General features: G+C 36.7%; 1 protein-coding gene across 9 annotated transcripts; it reads right to left on the bottom strand.

Annotated features, from left to right (window-relative positions):
• Positions 1 to 7,308: 7,308 nt before the first annotated feature.
• On the bottom strand, positions 7,309 to 19,223 carry KERA (keratocan). 9 transcript variants are annotated; one of them, XM_014963444.1, is made up of 4 exons: positions 19,130 to 19,223; positions 16,855 to 16,952; positions 14,630 to 15,518; positions 7,309 to 9,267 (listed from the first exon to the last, which is right to left on the bottom strand). In XM_014963444.1, exons 3-4 carry the CDS (start codon positions 15,513 to 15,515, stop codon positions 9,095 to 9,097), a joined length of 1,059 nt encoding a protein of 352 aa, XP_014818930.1. In that variant the 5' UTR covers positions 15,516 to 15,518; positions 16,855 to 16,952; positions 19,130 to 19,223; the 3' UTR covers positions 7,309 to 9,094. The 9 variants fall into 9 exon arrangements, with proteins under 9 accessions (XP_014818930.1, XP_014818924.1, XP_014818921.1 ...); XM_014963438.1 differs by having other exon boundaries at positions 14,630 to 15,522; positions 19,130 to 19,222; XM_014963435.1 differs by lacking the exons at positions 16,855 to 16,952; positions 19,130 to 19,223 and adding exons at positions 17,070 to 17,220; positions 17,619 to 17,737 and having other exon boundaries at positions 14,630 to 15,522.
• Between the last annotated feature and the right edge of the window lie 3,598 nt (positions 19,224 to 22,821).

The raw sequence follows: 22,821 nt of genomic DNA, 5'->3' as shown, positions 1-22,821 counted from the left end.
ATATATCAACCAGTGTCTGAAACATTAGCTGATAAAACTAAGCACATGGGGAAGCATATGGTTTATGGGATAAAGGTTAAGCCTGAGAACACTGCAGAGTTGATTTGCCAACTGACATGGTCTCCTCATGTGGTTTCCAACAAATCTTTAACAAAATTTGTGATTGTGGCATATTACCATATTCCTTGTGGAGTCCATTATAAAAGGCTACTCCACATCAGCATGAAACAGTGCACAGAATATAGTAATGCATGATCTGAAGAAAGCCCATGGGTGTTATTTTCACATCGGCACAGTTTCTTTGTGTTTGGAGAGAGCTCAAATGTTGGATTACATATTAATCACAGCACTTTAGACAGCATTACAAATATTAAACACTTACTATTAGCTGTTGCTGTCCTGCCAGTTCCCAAAAGAAGTAAAGCTAGACAAGGCTGAGGTATTATTATTCTCAAGTTTTAGGAAAGACCACAGCACTGCTACAAGAAGCAACGTGCACCAGTAGTTTCCAAGCTTCCAGACTCTCAGTTTTCTTCCAAAAAACATCTGAAGTATCTGTGTCTCCTTCCCTCTCCTTTTATTCTCATGCAAAGGGATGCCTAGAAAGGCATGTCTCAAGCTTTCTTCTTTTCCTTCTTTCTGTTTAATTCCCTCCATTCCAAATTCCTTCTCTTCTTTTCCCTCTCTAGTCGTCTTTTTCACATTTCTCATCTTCTCTCTTCTAGTATTTGACTTCCTTTGTCTCCTTCTTTGTCAAACTGTGGTTATATTGATGACATGACAAATGACAAATACAGTTGTTTTGTTACTTGGCCAGATATTGGCCACAACAAAAGACTTTTCATATATCTGGGAGTACTGTGTAAAACTGATGCCAAGTACAACTGAAGGTCCTGCACAGATTTTGGAGATCTCTAAGAATTCTTCCTAAACTGGTAGTTTTCTACAATTACAATACTGTAAAAGGGCTTTTTTTTTTTTTTCTTCTTTTTTTCAAGTAGAAAAGACCATCAATGTGGCAAAGGCTAATACAGCTTTCTAAGTAAAGAACACTACCCACAGCCACTTTGGATGTAATCTATTAACTGATTTCCCATTTGACTTCACTTCGCTTTCCACATTGTATCTGCTTACATTTCAGCACAACTGACATGACCTTGTGATGCAGTGGGGAAGCACCACCTAATCCTGACCAAGGGCTTTAAAAGCTAGCTAATTTGCAGTGCTTTCAGCTTTTTCTATCTGTAGAAAGCACAGGGCTTCAGCATATCCCACTTACCTTTCGACAAGTTACGAGATTTTTGTCTGAGAGCTTACTCTTTTGAATGGGAATTTCCATTTCCAGCAAGCAAGACTGCAGTAGAGTGCAGTCACAAGCTCAGGCGAGTCCCAGTTCTTCAGGCTTTTTGTTGAATTTGAAAACAATCTTAAAATTAAAATATCTGTCTCTATGCACCCACAGAGCAGGGACAATTTAAAAAGTCTAAGTTTTTTCACTTCAATGGGATGCAAATATTCAATGTGAAATGTGTATTCTAGCAGATCAATGTGAAAAGACTTATCTAGAACATTTCAAATAAGATATGTTTGCTCAAAGTTTATTTTCTTCTAAATAAGGACCATGAATTCATCAGAACTGTTCTGGAAATGGTTTCTGAAGTGATGAAAAAGTTAATGAAAACTGTAGGAGTATTTGACATATTCTCCCTGAAAACAGTAACAGATTTCAAAGGAGAGGCACTTTTTTTCTTCTTTTTTTTTCTTTAAACAAAGAATATGTTTACATGAGCTTTCAGCAACACTTATAACTGCTGGGCTGTGCCTGAACTGTTATGTTTAAACAGTTTCTGGAGACTTGGAAGAGCTGACCAATGACTGTTTAGATCCAATCACAATGGTCAGTATGGAAAAACAATAATGTCACAAACCCATCCGTGCCACCAACCTACTGTTTACCTCTGAGAGGTAAATAAGAAGGAACAAATCATTATGTGTTATCAGAAAACTGTGCAAATGTTAAGTCAATCAGTACAATCAAAAGAGCCAGTTTTGGGGAGAAAAATTTTCCATTTCTGCGCTCACAGCTTTCCATTGGTTCTTTTCTCTGAAGTCCTTCTGGTTTTATGCCTTAGCAGTAAACTACCCAAGCTTCATGTATAGGTTTCCAAAGATCTCTCTTCCATCTGCACTGATGATTTGAACTAACATGATTCAAGAGGCAGCTGTGGCAGATCATTACATGGACTCACTGACAAACGGCACTAGACCAGATGAGGCTGAGGTAGTGATGATTATATATGATCTATATTGATATAGATGAGGTTGTGGACTTGTCTCCTGCTTTCTTTTGACACATTTAAGGTTAAGGTCTGCTGTAAAAGAAAATATATTTCAGGGAGCAGTTCAGTATAACTGCTGACAGAAAGCATGGCTGATATACCAAGGATTTAGGTTTTTTTAAAATTTGATAGAATTGTTATAGGGTTCTAATGTGCGGAGCAGAATGCATTAGGTGGAATTTTGGACTTCAACCAATATCAGGATCCTCCAAGCTTGAAACAAATTTAAAAATGGTTTTTTTTCATCATTGTTGATCCTCAGCAAGACAGAGGTAATTGTTGCCTCTCTCTATGTTTCGCACTTATACAAGTATTTGAATATACTTGTAAGTCTGACAGTTTGCCCCAGTTACATCTTCATCTCCTTTTGGCTTGCAGTGGATGATTTTCTATTCCACATGTTTGTGATAAAACAGGCTTCCTTTAGCTATTAAACCCCTTTCCTACCTCTCAATTCAACCTCTTCATAACCCTGAGTTGCTGGCCACCTGCTTCAGCTCCTCAGACACAAGGCCCACAGGCTGTCATTCCTCCATCAACCCAGATGGCCCGTGTTAGAAGCAGCCCATCAATAACAGGACTTATCCTGCTCCATCCTTCACAGTATCAACAATGGGAAAAATCCCAGTATCAATGCAGTACTAAACCACCAGGAATAAGCTCCACAAGAGTTTCAGGAGGTAGGCAGTAGATTTCTAAATGTTAGGAAAGCAGGCACTACAGAAACCTTGAATCTCTGGGAAGGCCGTGTTTCATGCACAGGCATCTTGCACAAACATTGACAACAATTGCGGTTGAAACAGCACAGAAAAGGAGGCCTGTACACAGAGGTCACAAAAGTAGGAAAATACACAAGTCTTACTAATGCTTTGAGGAGAATAAGAAGCACACATAATATTGCACCTGAAATCATTCTTAATGTTCTTCAATATCTGATAAGTCTGTTACGCAACACCAGACAGAAAGCATATGTGAAAAACGAATAACAGAGAAAAAAATAAAAGCATGAAATCTTGCCTCAAGAACAGAAAGTTAGCTTTTCTGTTTGTTTGTTTGATGGTCAGACCACTATAAAAATATTTATGTTTACTTGACTAAGAATTAAATATTTCCATCTTCTTTTCTTATTGAAGTGGAAAAGAAACCACACACCATGTTTATATGTTGCATTTTAAATTGAATGTCAAAGAACTTACATCAAACCAAAACAAACACATAAATGACTAGCTTTTTAAAAGATCCAAAAGACCGTGACCTTCAGAGAAAATCTTCACCAATAGCTTTCACTTCCCCATCTGGCCAGTAATTCAGAGGCAGGGAATTTGGGGACCCTGTGCCAGGTAGCTTTCCCAGAGACGACCTCTTAGTTGTAACTTCAGCAGAGTAACTCCTGCCTATTCCAGTGCTAAGCAGTGCAGTGAAGGGTTGCTATCAATCTTTTCTGTTTGAAGTAGTTCCAGTCATTAAAAGAAACAAATCTTAAGATTCACCAAACAGAATGAACCTCTCGAAACAGCCTCCTCAGAGAAAAAACATCTACACGTCAATTCACTCTGCTTCTGATTCAGACAAGGATTTGAGCCTAGATCCTATAATACCATAAAGGCTATCCTCACTGCCAGAGCAGAGAATTGGGGGATTATTTCAAGTCCTGAAACAAGGCAGAGCATCACAAGGAGATTACCCTCCTTGAAACAGGCTTCCTAGTAGTAGGAGTACGATTTCAGACAAATTCCAGGGTTTCATTCCCTGGAGAAGAATATATCCTGCTACACGGATGTCTTAGCAACAGGATTATTAAATAAGAAGCGTGAACTTTGTTTTAATTTTTTTTCTCTCCTGTGGTTGAAACTATTTGTGTATTTTTTCTGAATTTACTAGTAATTCAGAAAGACCATGGTAGAGCATTTTAAGGAATAGATAATTTATTGAAAAAGCCTAGCTTCACTGCGAGCTGTTGATTCTACATGTAGCTTTCATTACCAAAGACTCTAAGTAGGAAGAGTTTTTGTTTGTGGAAGATGTGATTCTAATTTCTTCACTAATTTTCCTACAAAAAAGACACTGGGGACAGGGAGGGAAAGCCTTGGAAAAGAGCTAAATAAACCCTATCTGCATGACAGCATCAGCCTGGGTCCATGCATGTGCATAGGAGGAGGTGTTAATGCTGGGGGTGGTGGGGCATGGTGTTCTGCTGCGGTACATGTGCGGCAGTTGGCCTGGCGCTCCCCTGGAGAAAACCAGATGCAGCCAAACTGCCAGGAAATGGATGAAATCACAACAGCTATTAGCACACCATACACATACACGTTTAAGCTAAAAAAACACTGAAGAAACAAAACTAAATCAAGCTGATAGGCAGATAGGTTGGTCTAATGCATACACTACAGAAACCAAGACAAAAACAGTAAGAAGAATACCCAGGCTGCTGGCAACAGTGCAGGGGGGGTGAGAAACAACTGTATTGGGCAGGGCTTTAGATGTATTACAGTATAAATTTCTTTAAACTAACACTGACAAACCAAGCACAGGACTATGAAGCTACATTACCTCTCCTAATGGGGAAGGAGGTAAATTAGCTAAGGCAGAACATGATGCAAATGATGCATATTGCTTCATACGCTTGACCTGAAGTGGTTAGTACTAGTCCTGAAGTATCATCACACACACAGTGTGATGCCTTGTAGAGCTACTCTTTACGTTTAAATGGGTAAACATTTCTGGGGGGGAAAAAAATGCAATTATGGAGGAGACTTTCAGCCAAGAGGATGATGTTCCCTTGCTGACTTCAGCAATGTCAAAGATTCTCTGCCACATATGGCAGAAGTGGGATATTGGCTGTTCAGCAACCAACACAGCAGTTTAGGTGTTACAGTAGTCTGATCCCAGATAGATAACAAAACTAGCTGCAATATAATATCAACAAATAGTTTTTCTAGGCAGGAAAAATGACAACAAGTATTTGTGGCAAAGATTGGAAACCATTTGGGCACAGCAAGAGTGAATGAAAATCCCTTCAGCAACACAGTATATATGTTGGAGTTAGTAACTACAAACACGTAAATTGGCTTTCCAGTTGTCTTCCAAATTTTTACCTCTCAGTGTTTGTGTTTCTTCTTTCAAGTGTCATACAAGCTGCTGTGGTCACTGGCATCTCTGCAGGTGATTGTTGTGGTGGTGTTTTTCATTAAAATTATCCAACATGAAAGTGGTAGTGAACTGTTTGGCATATTGAGAAAAAATACAGAAAATTCCAGAGAAGGGTATGGAGCAGGGAGAATCACGCATATGACTGAAATCTTAGCTATGCTGGCAGCATCTATGCAGAGCCAGCTGTGTTATAAAACCATACAGTCTTTTGATAGATCCAGCATCCAGCCTCCAATCACGCTGTCAGAAACATTTGGGTACTTCACAGTTCTTGAGCCTCTCATTTTGCTTTAATGTTTTTTTTTTCAGAGCAACTGTCTGTACCCTGGGCTGAGGTGATGCCACATCTATGTTAATGACCATAATTTCAAAATTAACTCGTATGCAATATGCACTTCTGGCAAAGCACTAGGTGTTTGTGGTTTGGTTAGCGATTGACCACAACTGCAGTGTGCTTAAGGTGACCTGCTTTGTTCTCAGCTTCTCATACTTGTAAATGTCTTTGTTTCTGTACATGTTATTCTATTCAAAATGGTTTGTGATGTGCTCTGACAATTAAGAGAAACAAATGTTGGCTTTGTGAAGGTAGTTGTAGGTTCAGACAGGACAGTTATGAGGTCTGTTCCTCCTTGCAGTGGAAGAGACTGCAATTTTTCTGAACCAGGAAATATCAGTGGGGAGTCTTAGACCAATCTTGGATTAGGAAGAATTACACCAAACTTTCAAGCACTGTGATCCTTTTTACATAGTTTTAGGGACCCTCTTCATAGGGAAAAAGACATTGTGTTTTACATTTTCCTTTATAGTCTTCTGGCATAATGGATGGATTGAATGGGGTGTGACTGAAAGCCTACATTGTTTAGTTCCACACAATAATGTAATTTAGGCCTGCGATTGTAACTGGAGGGGAAATTTCACCAACTTGCTCAGAAACTTTAAGAGCATTAAGACTGTTGCAAATATAGACATGCATGCAGTAAAGCAGTTCGAACCCCAACCAGGGTTGATTTATCTTGTGAAGGTCACTACAGTTACATAAATATTTTTTACTCTACTTCATAAGGATGGTTCTAGGAGAAGGAATCAAGATGGGATAAATTAGCCTAAGTGAGGATACTGAGGATTTTCTCTTTATTAAACCGTTCCCAGATGTGTAGTCAGTGGGTGGCATGAAAGGTATAGAACACAGAGCACTTGGAAGCAGCAGCTCTTCAGCTCAATAAAAGTTCATCCAAAGTTGTATCATGAATTTTTGTCTTCACTCAGATTAACTGGCATTTAACAAGGACAGGTCTTGAGTATTAATCTGCATGTGTCCAAAGATTGTTCCATAAAATAGTACTGATCTTTGAAGAACTAATCTATAAGGCTTTCCACCCTAGAGTGGATTGGAAAAGTCCACTAATATCAGGCCAGCTGGTGGAAAATAACTGCTAAAAGTAACTTCATCAAATTATGTGTCTCTGATTTCATCACATAATGCTCCTATCAAGAACACTGAATACTTGATGCTCCAGTGTCCCAATATGATTTTACATATCATCCCTTCTTAAATATAAGCTGGCATCTTTTGAGGGAAGAGGTTTTCTTTTCTGTTTTAAGATGTATATAATGCCTAAAAGGGTCATAATTTTTGGCTGGAACTTCAAGATGCTTTGTTGTACAATGAATTAGAACTGTAAATAATGTTAATAATACGCATATATGCCTGAGAACATTCACTTTGCAGTGTGCAATTTTTGTTCTTTGTTCTTTTCTTTAAAGTAGAAATTAATCTCCAACTAAAAGCACATAATTATTGTTATAATTTAATTAGTAGTATTGTCACATAACTTTTTTCCAAAAAATAAATTATTATGCTATTATTGAGTAAAGAACATAGGTAAACATGCATACATATTGTAGAGACTTTTAAAATCTGTGTTTTTTCATATAGGTTGAACACAGAGGTACAGAAAATATTTTGCTAGAAGGGCAGGAGTTTCTCAGCAATCACACAAAAAGAACTGCAAAAATAAAAGGTTTGGGGTGGGATTTCTGAATGGGTTATTTCTGTGCTGGGTGTCTATTCTAAGTTATTTCCACAAGCGCACTGGAGCAGAATAGGGCCTGATTTTCAGATAAAAAGAGATGGAATGTTAGAAATTGCAGTTCTCAGCCCTTTAAAAGATCTACTTTTAAGAAAATGCTTCAACCACACCACTTGCATAGCCTTTAAATGCTTCTTACTAAGTCCAGTCTTAAAATGTTAGGAATAGATGCAAGCTACCAAAGAGCAACTAATTACCTCTATCTACAAATGCAAGAAGACTAAAATAATACAACTGATGAATAGTCTGTTGGGCTGGCTATCAGACATAAAATTTCATACTCTCCCAGTGAACAGTTGACTCTAATATTCAAGTTGTGTATTGAAATCCCAATATTATGTTCAACAACCAGATTTCATAAAAAGGTGCCTGCTGATATCTCCCTTGTTAATGAATTGTGAATGTGCTGCATTCTAAATACCTGGACTTCTCTAAAATCCGGTGTTATTATGTATGTGTATAAGAGTCAGCAGATAGCTAAATACTGCTCTGAGTTGATTGCATTTGCTTAAACTGATACAATTCCTATGCAAATATTTGCTTAGTTTGGTAAATAACTGGGAGGGGATGTATGTATTAATTTCTTAATTCTCTCTTTATCACCATTACGTTAACTAGCCATTCAATTTTTTGTGAAGCATCTAGTCTGTGAAGTATATAATCATTACTGTTCTTGGTTTTATCTCTATGGAAACTAATATGAACCAAATATTCAATGACTATCCCAAAGCTACAAAAAAAAACCTGTGTCAAAACTAGAAATGGAATACTGATGAATGAAACAGCAGAAAATTGGTACCTTGACAGACCAAGATTTCATCTCATTTTTCCTTGTCCCTGGGTTTGAGTTGGATCGGTGTATTCCAATTCTGAAAACATACACTGAATGAACCCATACAACAATATATATTGAATATATTGCTTTGGACTCTGAACCTCATATACTTCATGCCTTAGAAGTATCAGTCTTCAAAGGACGAGAACAATTTAAGAGCTGTTTACATGTTGAATGGTTGTTCCTTATTAGTCATTATCTTAAAAAAACAGTGGCAGTTCTGACAACTAGTAAACATATAATTCATGATTTTTCTAGCATGTATGTTTAGCCGGGTGCACCCCAAGTCATTGTGTTAGTTACTATGTAACAAAATAGTGAAATAGAATTTGTCTGTAACAGTGGTGTTAACAAGATAGACATTGTAGCATTTGACAGTAAAGATGGAGTAGATAAGAGTTTGCTTTGGAATATTTGGGATCTTACACAGATGATTTTCAATATATTTGCATTAGGAATTCTTAAGTAAAGTGTTAAGCACATGTTTAATGTCTATCCAAACTCTCTTCTTGTTCTCTTGTTCAAGAAGAACAATCTTTTCAACTGTAGAAAAGATGCAAGCAAAGAAAAAAATAGTCAAAATAAAGCTGTTACTTTTTGATTTATGAGTGAAAACAAGTTTCATTCCAGGAAAACTTGTCTCTTAACACTCTCACAGCACGAGTGACACTGAAATGTCTTTATATGACAACAGCTTGAAGTAGTCGGAAACATATCATGATGTCCAAAGGGATTGGAGGTTGAATTTCATTTCCATCCAGGCGAAGGTATCGGAGGCGAGGGATGTTGCCATAAAAACCATAGTCTTCTTCTACAGCAATTGAGACTGGGCATATTTGAGTGCCATTGACACCTGAAAATGTAGATCAATATGTTAGGTAATTTCCATGGAAAAGGTTCAAGAAGATAAAATTCTTTTAGAAAATGAGTAAAACAGGCTTCCACTACTATTTGTATGGCAGACGCCTGCTCCTATCAGAGTTGGAAAGTGCTGAATTAAGAATTAGCTGCCTTTTTGATCAAGCAAAAAAGCATCTTAACATAATGTAATCTAGATCAGTGAATCACATATTTAATGTGCTGCAGTTATGAATAAAGGTCACTAGATGCATAATTTTACCTTGAACAGAGAGGAAGTTAATTCAGAGAACTATGGGGTAACTTCATTGAGAAATAGCTCTCTGCCCTTGGAGGGAGGGGAACAAGGTTAATGCTGAGGGATTTTGAACATTTTACTGTAATGACAGTACGTTAATTTTAACTGATATTATTCCCCAATGAAGATCTTGCATTCAAAATGATAACAGTATTGAATCATATCAGCTTTTTGTGTAGCATCTCTGTACTTTCCTATTCTCTCAAATTCTTCAGTAAAGTTTGTTTTAATTGCAAGAATAGAAGTTGTAATGGGATATTTTTCTTCCTAATCTGAAAGCCAACAAGTCCTTAAAATTCTTTATAAATCACACACATAGCTTTTTTCAGTTGAGATAAAATTTGAAACTATGACTTAAATCATTACCCATTTTTATAAGAGTTGAAAAGATTGAGTTTTTCACATTGCCTCGCCTAAGTTACCTCTACCCTGTAACTTGGCTAAAATGCTTTTCACATCTTTTTTTTAGTTGCCACTGCCCTATTTCAGCCCCTATTCTAGAGAACACTGAAGATATGTTTATCAAAGATATCAAATTCCTTTGACCAAATGATAATATTTAGTGATTGGTCTGACTGCTTGAGGATCTTGTTGGCCCCAGACCGCCTGCAAAAGTAGTTCAATGGCGAACATGTAACATTTTTTTCAAGCACAGTTTTTTAACAGCTCAGAAATAGGAAAAGGTTTTTACCAAAAATTTTCTCCCCTTATATTTAACAATCATAATATGTACACATCTATTGATTGCAATCCTCAAAACTGGTTAAATTTTATGATGAAAAAAAAAAAAAAAGCCATGATTTTTTTTCCTCCAAAAAAGAAAAAATCCACCCTATTTTGAAAAACTGCCCATTTGTTTGCAACGTCTTGGAAATGGACTTTATCTTTGTCATGGAAACTTGAAAAATACATCCAGTTGGCCAAGGCCTAAAACTTTTATCATATCCGTGACATCAAGATGTCTTTGCCTATATTGTGAAATTTGATTGATGTTAGTAAATCATTTTATATCCTTGGAAGAAACAAGCTAAAACCTATTTTTATGTGTGAAGCTACAAAGTAGGAAGCTTGAGAATGAGTTTTCCTTATGAAAGCAGTTATTAAAAGTTTTACAAGTGGGTCAACACTATGTAGCAGAAAATACCTGCCTTTTCATGTCAGCACCACTGTTCTTAGGAGACAAGAAAGCTTCAAGCGTGTTCTAAATCTCTGTTCTCTGACCTAGAAACTATCCCTCTGCACTAGTTTTCACCGAGTTAATTACTCCAACCGTAAAGTGAGGCAGCAGTTATCTAACCACAGGCCACCTATGAAGAACTTATCTCTTGATGATCTGTGATATCAAGTATGTGGTATCAAGTGATTTGGTTTTTTATTGTTTTCTTCCCATGAACAGTAAATCCTACCCAAATTATCAGAGGAGTAAAAGCCTTTCTATTTCCCATTCTGTTGCAATCCTCTTCATGGTATATTGCTGAAGTTTCCTTAAGCAAGAGGGACAGGGCAATCCATCTACACAATTCACCCTACCTAAACTGATCCATGTAGACGGTGTCAGTCTAAGTAAACCATTTACACCCTGTTTATAAACTCTGAAGAGAGATGAATGCTTCCAAAAGGTAATTCACAACTCCCTAAGGTGGGATGATTTTCCCTCTGCAATTGTGTATCTCTTTCCATTAACTGAGTAGGTGGCCTGTATGACTAACCCAAACCAGATACAAAAATCTGGGTTGGCTAATTCAAATAAGATGACTTCCATTTGTCAATATTACAAATAGTGTAAAATTAAAAAATGCGCATCTCATTGATGGTTAATACTGTGTATTTGCTGAAGAACCACAGATGATCCTGTTTCTTTTCCAATAAAACTTTTTTTCCAATAAAACAATTTAGAAACATTCAGAAAATAAGTTGATATAGCAGATAGATGTGTTCTGACATATATGTCTGAGAGGGTATTTCTGTTCTATTCTTGTAACCTCTATCTGCACTCAATGTAGTCCAACTATTCGAGTTGGACTTCCTTTCTCCTTTCAACATAATATTTAAGTGCAGCAGCCGTGGATCAGTCTGGTAATCTGTACCTTTCTGGGCTCTTCCAGCAAAGAAGCCAGTGCCTGCTATAGCACAGAGGTCTGTCAGTAAGTCAGGATCTGTAAGTTCAATCATTTCTTTCCAAATATCCTCAAATGGATTCTGATAAACCAGCATTGCTACCTGGTCCAAGGACTTCTCCCTTTTTCTACATATGGAATAATATTAGCTCAGAGGAACTATCCCAATCTCCTGTGTTCTTCTAAGGGAACTTGCTGTTCACTACCTTTTATCACTCCTTTGATAGCACTGTAATACCACCTGCTTACTCTAGCTCACTTGCTACATCGTCATTTCAGGCCTTTACCTCATTTTCTTCCCCTAATGGTCCCTTTTCCATCATTTGACATCTGCTCAGGGCCTTGCATTTATTATCTCATACATAAATATGTAAATATGTGTGTTTTAAAATGCCGTGGAACAAATGTGGATCATATCTGTTGTAGCCATAATCAGTTTTGGGTTTATGTTGATTTCGCTTCCAGCTTTCACGTAGTTTTTTTCCTCTGCTCATTGATAACCTTGAAAAAGGGACCACAGGTGAAATCCTGGTTCCACTGAGACCAATGACTAACATTGACTTCACTGGGCTTCAGGATATTGCCTTATATCTTCATAAATGGTCTCTGGATTAATAAAGCCCTGGAATAACTCGAAGAACTGATGCCATGCAATAACATACAATAAAAAGTAGGCAAATAGCATTTGCATAGAAGTTTTGACATCTGAGCTCTTGCAATGCCAGCAGTGTAACTATGAACCACCAAGAGAAAATAAAGCAGCAATTGGCAGGTGTGCAGAGGTATCTGAGAATTAATATTATAAAAAGGGTTTGTACTGCTCATGTGAAAATAAACTACCAGGAGGACTCTTTTTTTGGAGAAACCAGATCCAGGCTTTTACAGTTATTTTTCTTTCAAATCTTTTACATTTGTTATCTTAAAGTAATGACCGAGTGTCAGCTTCCTGGGTTTAAGAAGACAAAAACAATTTACAGAATTAATGTCACATCTTACTAATACTGCCTGATAGAAATACATTCTTTGTTTGTGATCCTAAAGGTCTTTTGAGATATCATCTATCAGAGCAGTGTCTCATGAAGACTGCCATTATCCCTTACCTCTTGAACAATTATGGTATGTGGTAGAATGTGTCTTACATAATATTGGTGTTTAGTTTAAGATGTCACGTTGACTTTTTAAATATTTTTTGACTACTTTATGCATAGTTACTAAGAATAAAAACTTTTTTTTGAGATTAAAAGCAACATTGTGCTCAAGTTAGTAATGAATTTGAAAAGTGGTAAAGGCATTAAGGAATATAAGGCTTGTGGAAAACTATTGTGATTTAGGCTCATGGGTACCTATGTGTCTTTGGAAAATAGGACTTGAATTTGCACATATTACACTCACAGGTTGATTTTCATGGTTTCAACGTTTTTAAAACTCATTTAGGAAAGGAGGATAATTTAACAGCTCCTTAAATACTACCTAGACACAAAACACTTCTTAAACTGGACAGGTTACATTCCATTGATTTCAATTTAGTGTCCATTTAAAGTGACAGGAGATAAAGTCTGCACCTGAGGCCCTGCAGTGAAGCAATTAAAATAAATCCCTTTGCAACCAGGCAACAATAAAATATGTTCAGTAACAACATATAGCATAAGCCCTAACTCCAGTTAGACTTCTCACAGGCCACTTAAATGTGCCAGTTGTACAAAACTGATTTTTGTTTCCAAGGTTTCATACATATATTTTTTTCAAAATGCAGTAAATTAACCTAAATTATTAATAGGTGCCTTCCTTCGATATGTCCTTGTTTCATACAGAAGCCAAACCATTATTTTTAGTATATTTGTGAACTACAGTGACACAAAACAGGAATAAGGAACCATTTATTCAACTAAATCACCACGACAGGAAGACAAATGTAGAGACTTGGTTGCCTTCTGTGCAGTGATAAATAGAAAGTCATCACTTTGATTTTGGTTTTTGGCATAAAACAAAAGATTTAAGGTCTGTAGGATTTAATAGGCAGATACTGTATCCAGTGTCCCTAAGCACCACATCCCTGCTGTACCTGAATGAATCTGGAAGCAGTGTTGGAAGCAGAACTGTGACCTGACAACAGGCTTCTGTTGCTGTGGTAGAAAACCTTGTCTCACTTATTAAAAATAGAAAATGTTAGAAGACATTTAGTGAGACAAACCTTACTAAGGACAAGGTTCTGTAAAGTCAGTGAAAAGATTTTTCATAAAAACTAAACCCAAGTGTCAGCATTTTCTGCACAATAAACAAAAGATGGGAAGGATATTCAAGTCCGAAATATTCAATATCCACATTCTAGTTAGTAATATTTTAAATAGTTTGTGTTCACTACAGCCAACATTTTATTTTAAGGGTACGTCACCTTAAGCTTCTACAACACAATTTAGGTGGGCAGAGAGATAATCAAAGGTACTGAGCATACACCAATTCTGTCAGTTTAATGAATTCTCCAAGGTGCCCAGGAACTTTGAAAATCTAACAGCCATACAGATGTAGGTTGAATATCCTAACTTGTTGCACTCACTTTTTTATTGCTGTTTCTTGCTTATTCACTCCTAGCCTTTATGTGAGAAAATTAATTTGTTCCTGTAAAATGGTTGCTGGGATGTATATAGTGAACTGTGAATGCACAAATTCTCCTTAGTCCACTCATATTTCTGATCTTCTTGCAAAGTGTTATTTCTGTTTGCATATGAACATTTTTCACATGTGGTTATACTTCCACGCACATATTTGATTGTCATAGTTTAGACCTGACTTGAAAACTGGCCAGTGGGAGGTCCTCTTGCTCACGTCCCTATAACCTACAGCACATTTTTAATCTCTTTCTTTCCAAGCGCATTTTTTGTACTTAAGTAGATATTTTAAAATAATTGTCTTGTTAGGATCCCACCCTGACAATAAACACTTACTTTTGATTCTGTTGTGATCAAGGTGAAGGTGCTCAAGATGAGCATTGATCGGTGGAATTTTAGTGAGCTGGTTGTGAGACAACTGTAGATCTAGAATAGATGAAACATTAAACCCATTTGGGGGAATGCCATCATCAGATAATTTATTGTAGTTCAGCCTAAGGAAAGTCACTTTGGGTATTGCACTGAAGTAGTTTTCTGGTATCACCTCAATGGAGTTGTTGTCCAAAAACAGCTGCAGTGTGTTAGCTGGAATGCTTAAAGGCATTTTCTTAAGTGAATTTTTTGCTATGTTGAGTTGCATAAGATTGTTGAGTCCTTGGAAGGTGTCACTTTGCAGAGCGCTGTCCAACAAACTGTTCTGGTGCAGATCTAACATGGTAAGGTTTTCCAAGTTGCTGAAGACTCCTTCTGGGATTCTGGAGATTTTGTTTCTAGCCAATCTGAGCTGTTCCAGGCCCACTGGTAATGGGGCAGGCACCTCTTCCAATTCGTTATCTTCAAGGAATAAGTAAAGCAGCCTTTTCAACTTGCTCAGCGCACCACTCTCAATTCCAGCGTTGGTGATCTTATTCTTGTTCAGATTTATCCACCTCAGATGAGTGGCATTCACAAAAGGCTTCTCTGAAATGGTTTCAATTAGATTGTTTTGAAGATAAAGGTACCAAATTCTTGCTGGGATTGCAGGTATTTCTTTAAGTCCTTTGTTATCACAGTATAATGCATTGGGGAAACTAGGAGGACAAAAGCATTCTCGTGGACACTCAGAAGTGTAGTGAGACCAATGTTCAGGATCCATCTCATCATAAACTTGTCTCACGGTTCGAGTCCACACAGAATTGATGAAGAATAAGAGCAAAAGGCTTGTACAGATGTTTAGACTCATTTTCTGCCTTGGAATGGGAGAAAAACAATTAGCTCGCTCTCAACAGAACTCTCTAACAGCATACTAGATTAACCAAGCATTATTGCATAGAAAATAATATTTCCTTTATGAGCAGCAAAATTCTGTCTTCTGTGATATTATCTATGTCATGTAAAAGGTATAAACAATTCAGTGCTATAAGTTGAACAACACTTTCCTGATTCAACTTAGTCTCCACATTTAGCAGTTTAAAGACCAGTTTAACTGATGTTCATGCAGGAATCATTTCAAAGAACATGAAAACACAGATCAGTTTTCTGACATTAAATCTGTGCTTCTCATAAATTTATTTAAATTTTCCTGTACAGAGCTATAAACTAGATTATATAATGTACCATCTTCAGTAAAGCTATCAATACCATGATGATATAAATACTATTGTACTCAACATTCCTCCTTTTAAAATTAATCATACCCTCTTTTCTGTTTTTCCTCTCTCTTAATTTATAATGGCATCTGGATCAGATTATCCAGGGTCTTTTCTCAACACATAAAAGTGAAAGATCAAAGAGTGTTTTAACAGCTGTTTGTTGGGCATGTTCTTAAAAACCTTGAAGGGAATACGTTTGAGTAATCCACTCCCCTCCTTCATTCACTCTCTCATATCCAAAGATATGAATTTCCTTCTCGAAAGCAAGCAGCCAAAACAAATGCCTGATCTAAATGACAAAAACAGTAAGTCCTAATCAAATTATATCATATACACTCATGCATCTTGCATCTATTTTGCCTACTTAATTATTTGCTTTGTTTAGCCTCTTCTACCATAAAACAGTGAACAAAATCACCACTGACAATTTAGTCCAAAAAGAAATATTTGTGTAGCACAAAAAGCAGTGCTTCACAAACCCTGTTATCACTTGCTTGTTTTCTGATGAAAATTAGCAAGCATTTGTAATGCAGAGGCAAGAGACTGATAGCTGAAATTTCTGGTCAAAATTAGGAGGCTAGTTTTGGCAAAATATTGAAATAAAAATATTGAATTTAATATTCAAATATTTAAATAAAAAGTAAATTATCTCACAGGGTTAGTGCACCAGTAAGGTTAAGAGCTCAGTTAAGTTGCTGTATATGTTATGCAGTCATTTAATAGTTTTCAACATTGTTATTAGAAGTAACATGTGCAGTATCCTACAGATCTTCCAGCCTCAGAAACTGCTATCTGGAAGCATTCCAAAAAAGGACAAATAACAGAATAAAGAATAACATCTCTAATCTACACAGTGAAATGGCACTTTCTAACTGTGTAAATATTTATAACCTTAATAACATTTTAAGAAAGAAATATAAAGTAATTTACCTTGTTAGTCAAATTCCTGGAGCTATCTGAAGCCAGCTAGAAATCACTGTAAATTCACAGCTTTTGGCTGCTAACCACTGTGTTTGCTTCCTGTTCTCCTAAGAATTAATAGCATACAAAACTTGAAGTACATGGTAGTATTCTCAGATGTATTACCATACACACCTTATTAGCTATTGTTCCTAATTTGACATTGCTTCAGAGTTTGGACTTACCTCAGCTTTCTTGGATCTTCTTCTCTTTCTATTGGTCACTGTTGTTAGACTGTAATAGCTTGAGTCAGGCTACAAGCCGTGTTCTATGAATACAGCCTAATATATACGCATCAGTGGCTACAGCTTTTAACCCCTAAAATAACTAAGGCACCTAGGCAGGAAAATACAGGAAATCCTGACTTTAATATCAAGTAGCCAGAGAGCTGAAGGCATTTGATTTTTACTTTTTAGCAGATGAGAGGAACTGGTCTAGATGACACAGGTTACACAAAATGTACCTTTTTTCAAAATTTTTTTGTCAGAAGATACTTTGCATGCAAAGCTCACTTACATCATAATTCATTCTCATAATACCTGAACTGGCCACAAAGAATTAAAAACAGTGCCATCTGTTTCTACGGAAATATTTTATTTGATTTTCATCAAATGCAGATGCTGCCATGCCATTTAAAGACATAATTCTTGATTAGGAGATAGCAAAGATAGCAAAAGCATTTGTCAAGAATTTTTTAATAATGCATTTTCATTTATTTAAAGATTAAACCATACCTTCTCCTTTTTGTTCAGAGAGAAATTTACATATATTTCTACGAAGTTATCATACTCTCCAGTGCCTCCTGCAGTGAGGTCTGGCTTTAATTATCAAGGCACCAATTAATTATCTTGTTTTATCATTGATCTGAAGTAAACTCTTTCCAGCTAACTTGCTATCCAAGACATAGACACATATTTCTCACATTAAGTATTTTGGAAGACTTTTGTTTTCTTATTTAGTCCAACCTTAAAGTAACAATATCAGGAAAACTAGCCACGTTTAAAACCAGAAAAATTGCATAAGTATTTTAAGGGAAAAGCTAATGAAAATACTGAAAACATAAAATATATCCTGGTACCTTTTATGAGTTTATAATATTTTTAAAAATTATTTATATAATCATTTTAATTCAGTTTTCTCTAATTTATTTTAGCAATAAAACATCCAACAACTTAATTCATAATGTTTAAAACTTTTTTTCCTAAACTAAGAAAGTCTGAAAAGATGTTTAAAGTAGACAAAAAGATAAGAAATCTGAAACAGGAAAGCAACCGTTAAGTGCATGCTCAGCTTCCACTGATTTCAGCAAGGCTAATGTTAAACATGTTATAATTTTTTTTTTTTCATAATATATGGGGGGTTGTTTAGGAAAAAATACATCATTACTAGTAATTTTGACATGGCTTAAGTATGTGCTTAAAAATAAAATAAGTGCTTAAGTGGTTCACTCTGTCAGAACTCCAGACACTTCAACATCTCTTAGAGACTGTTAGAGCTTTCTTATAAGCCAAGCTTAAATTTGATTCCTTCATGCATACCAAGCTGAATAGTTCAGAAGTTTAAATTAGGAAAAATTAATTTGCATCTATGCCTAAAAATAAAAGTTCTTGCTTTAAGCAGATGATTTAATTATAAGCACAAAAATTAGATGCAGTGTATCAACCTTTCCATTACGAGTGTCTCTTACTTTAAACACCTAGGCCTTAAAGCGTTTCCTTTGAGCTCTCAAAACAGACGTGGTACCACCTATTAATGACAAGGAGCCTTGTCAGCTGGAGTCCACAGAAGAGAGGTGGGGACATGCAGGGGCACATCTGTATGAAGGTTAAAGTAGTTGTGTGTTCTGCTGTGAGTGATTTAAGGAGGCTTCACCATGAGCAGTGCGAGAATCTATGATTCTTGTAAAAGCCAAAGAGCGCAATGTAAAACTGGCTTGCATTTGTGTTGAAGCTTCACAGAGTGTGTAGAGAGAATATGCAGACACTGAGGTCTGTGTACCATTAAAGAACGACCTTAGGCCTTCATGAATGTTATACTGAAGGATTTAAAAAAGTGAGTCCTGGTGACAGATATCCGTTGTGACAGACTCAAGTGCAAGTTGCCAGATGTTGCACTTTTAACAGAGAGAAAGATTGATTTAGCTGATGTTTCATGGGGGTCTGAATTTACCCTTTAACCTGCTAATCATGTACAGATGTTCATTATGATATCACACAAGTCACTGGCAGAGGGCCTCGGTGGTTACCTTGTGACAGGCAGTGGGACTATTTGTATCAACTACTGCTCAGCAAGGGAGAGGCATGTCACAGTCTGCCCTTTGAGGATTTGGAGGCCAGGTATTTGATCGTTACAAACGCTTCCATTGCCATCCCATTCAAAGTAGCAGTTCTGCACCTGGAGAACAAAACAGCAAGAGTATTTGCTAAGACTTTCTCAATAACATGAATTTCCATTTTTTCTGATGAAAACAAAGAGCAGAAAAAAATGACAATAAATGTCCTCAAAATCAGAAGGAAAGTGTCTGATGACTGTAATCTGTATTCTCACAGGCACTGAAAAATTTTGGAAAGATCTCTGCAGGAACAAGTGATTGCTTGGGTACTTAAGTAGACTTTGCAGAAAGGCCTGCTTTCCACAAAACCTTCAAGATTACACATATATTCTCCATCATGCACTTGTTTTGTTCAGTCCTCCATCATCTGGTGTTACTATTTACTATTTAAAGAGTGCAATATATGGTGATAAAGTTTTACAGGCTAATAAAAGATCGTGGCCAAGATTTTCAAAAATGACTAATGGTTTGGGAGACTTTTTGTTCTGATTATCCAACCTGAGACACTTTCCAGAGACTTATTTTCAGAAAGAGGGGGCTAAGAATTTTGTGTTAATGAGGTAATTTTTAACTTGTAAACTATTTGATTTCACTTTGTGAAACACAGACTGCTCCTGAGATCTCCCCAAAAGTAACAATATGCAAGATATTGGCATGACAATAAAAGGAAGTGTAAAAATTATTACAGTAATAATACTAAGAATGCCCACTCTGTGAATGCGAGACCTATTTATCTATTAATTGTGAATTGGACACCTTTTAAAAAATACTGCTGGGAGTATTCTAGTTTGAGGAAGATGTCTCAAGTGAGAAGAAGTCTCAAGGATTTCTTGGAGAGCACCAACAGCCACAGTGGTAACATCTCGTGAGCAGAGTGATGTACATCTTTGAGACTAGAAGAGCCTGCAAGCTTAAGAAAGAATAGAAGGGCTAAAAAGACTAGAAAGGCCCATTGGGAGAAGGCATGGACAACTGGGAGTGCTGCAAGAGCTGTTGTTCTGTTTCAGCATCAAAGTTGCTGACAGTGAAAAAATGTGTTGCTTTCTTTCAGTAATGGCTGCCATATGTCTCAGATTTAATACGAAGCAACATGTCTGTTAAACATCAAGCATGTGTATAGTTCATCACTAGCAAACCCAGGAGTATACTGTGAGCAGAGCTAATTCACCAGCCCTGTGGATTGCTTCATTTAGCAAAGGCTGCAATCCAGCGTGTCTAATTCGGATGCTACTTTACTGAAATGCTAGGTGTCTTGTCCCAAAGGACAACCCATTTATCTGAAACATGCTCTTCAATTCCCTTCATGATGACTAGAGAAAAGATGGTGCTCCAAAACTTGAAGAGAGGAAGTCCAGTTTATGTACCCTACACCATATACTCTACTGGTAGCTCCAGACAGCCATGCAGATAGCTTAAGGCAGGCAGGTATTTACATTTGCTCAGGGTTCAGTCTGCCTCTTCCGCTTCTGAAGATTGGCATGCACTGGTGATCTCTCTCTCTTTTTTGCATTGCTGCTTGAAACAGAGAGTAGTAAGCTCTGAGTCAGAAAGAAAAAGCTTCTATTTCCAAACAGTTCCCTGAACAACAGACAGTGATATATTCCTATAAGTAATATTTGCTACTCTTTTTTAAAAGGAACCGTATAAGGTCGGTAAGACCAAAGAATCTAAAATAAAGCAGATGAGTGAGCCCCTCAGGCTAGCCCAAGGGACACTGCAGAAAGATCAAAGGGGCCAGCACAGATGTTCCACACCCTGCTTCTAGGGACACATTTTACTCTACAGTATTTCTGGTGAAAAAAACAACAACCATGAAACAGACTTAGGAGCAGGAACTCTGCACCTCCTGTAGAAACCTAGAATTGCCTGCCTAGACCTCTCAGTGGGAGAAATTGCATCTCTTATTTAAATAGGCATTTCTGTCTATATGCAGGCAGCTAAAGTGTAAGGAGTTTATCTGGGGAGCTTTCAGGTTAGATTAGGAGACATTGTTTAAAGGAATCCTGGCAAATAGTTGGGCTGGCTTAATTTGTGAAGTGTAAATGTCACCTGACCCCTTATTTATATAGTCTAGAAACAAAATTCTAGCAGTTTACTTTCTGCACATCTTCACTCCCTTGTGAAAAACAGAGAAACCCAGTGAGAACTGAGTAACTCAGCTTAAAAAGATCCTTGCAGAGCAACACATTTCAGAACAGAACTATGGAAAAGGGCTCAGCTTTTATGGGAAATATAGCGCTCTCCTGAATATGCTTCATTAAGGAATGTTTTGGCTGTCTGTTCCCTTTCTCTCTCTATTTTAAGCTCTTAACCACAGTGATATCATAAAGGTTCCATGACACAATGCCAAGATCTTTTATTTGTCTTGGCTAGATAAGTTTAGTTTACCTACTATGTAAATGTGGCTGTCAGTCTTTCATCTTAATTTGTTTTAATGCTTTCAACAATTTTAACACTAAAAAAAATATCTCCTACCCAGGGACCTGGTTTTTAAAGTACGAGAGGTAGAATTATATATACTAAATGTACCTTAAATTAAATGTGTAAGATGCATTTATCAATAACACATATACATTGAGTTCTTGGGCCTGCATGTGGGTATTTAGATGATTAATATTTTCCAGGCAAATAATGGTAAATTAAAACATCATTTAGTCATTCAATGTTCATTCTGTAAATCTGCGGTTTTGAAAAGTAAACCATCATGAATTACATATTCTGAGATAGCATAAAGATAGTGAAAACAGGCCATGAGATGTTACTGTTAATTCCATTCTCTTATTTTGTTCTGTTGTTGAAGCTAAAAATACTTGAATTTGTCTTCATTTTAGATTCCCGTAATAGGGTGATGAATTCCAAGAAACTTAGACTTATAGAAAGATCTGTCCTCTAAAATAAATGACAAGGGTTTCATAAAACAGTACTCCCTCAACTTAATGAAAAAAAATATTTTAGTCCTCTTCTAATAAAGCTCTGCTAAGCTGATTCTGCCAGATGAGAAATTCAAGGTTCAGGTGCTTTTTTAATATTGAAAAAGAAAAGCCAAATGGCATAAGCTATATGAAAACCTAGCCCTTATTTTATTTTCCATTAATTGTAGTATTTCTTGATCTAATTTTTAATGCAGATACTCTTGGAAAAATACTCAAATTAAACATTAGAATATCTGACTTTTTTTTCTTTTTCTTAAGCTGTCATAAGATTTGAGAGTTGGCATTTCCCAAGGCACTCAAGTTTTCTTCCAGAGTCCTGTCTTGAGGCTAGAATCTCACTCACCACAAATACTCCAGTCACTAATAATCCTTTCAGACGGAACGTGTTGGAACTAAGGCTTTATACTATAGATTAAAGTCCTCAACACCCAGTACTTTGGTGTCAACTGACACCACTTTTTTCTTTAAAGACAAATTTGGAACCCAGCTCCAGGGGGAATTCATGCATCCATCCTTACCCAAGTAGCGTGCGGCACTCCAGAGGCCCTAAACAGGGTTGTGCTCCAGCATTGCCTACTCTTATCTTAGATGATTCTCCACTCATCAGCATGGCTGCTGTGAATCCCAGAGGTAAATGCCTAGTTCATTTCTGTATTCTGCCTATAATATACA

The sequence above is a fragment of the Calidris pugnax genome, unplaced genomic scaffold, assembly GCF_001431845.1.
Source record: "Calidris pugnax isolate Ruff unplaced genomic scaffold, ASM143184v1 scaffold44, whole genome shotgun sequence".
Classification (NCBI taxonomy): Eukaryota; Metazoa; Chordata; class Aves; order Charadriiformes; family Scolopacidae; genus Calidris; species Calidris pugnax.
The sequence above is the reverse complement of the archived record's forward strand: the minus strand, read 5'-3'. Positions and strand labels throughout refer to the sequence as shown.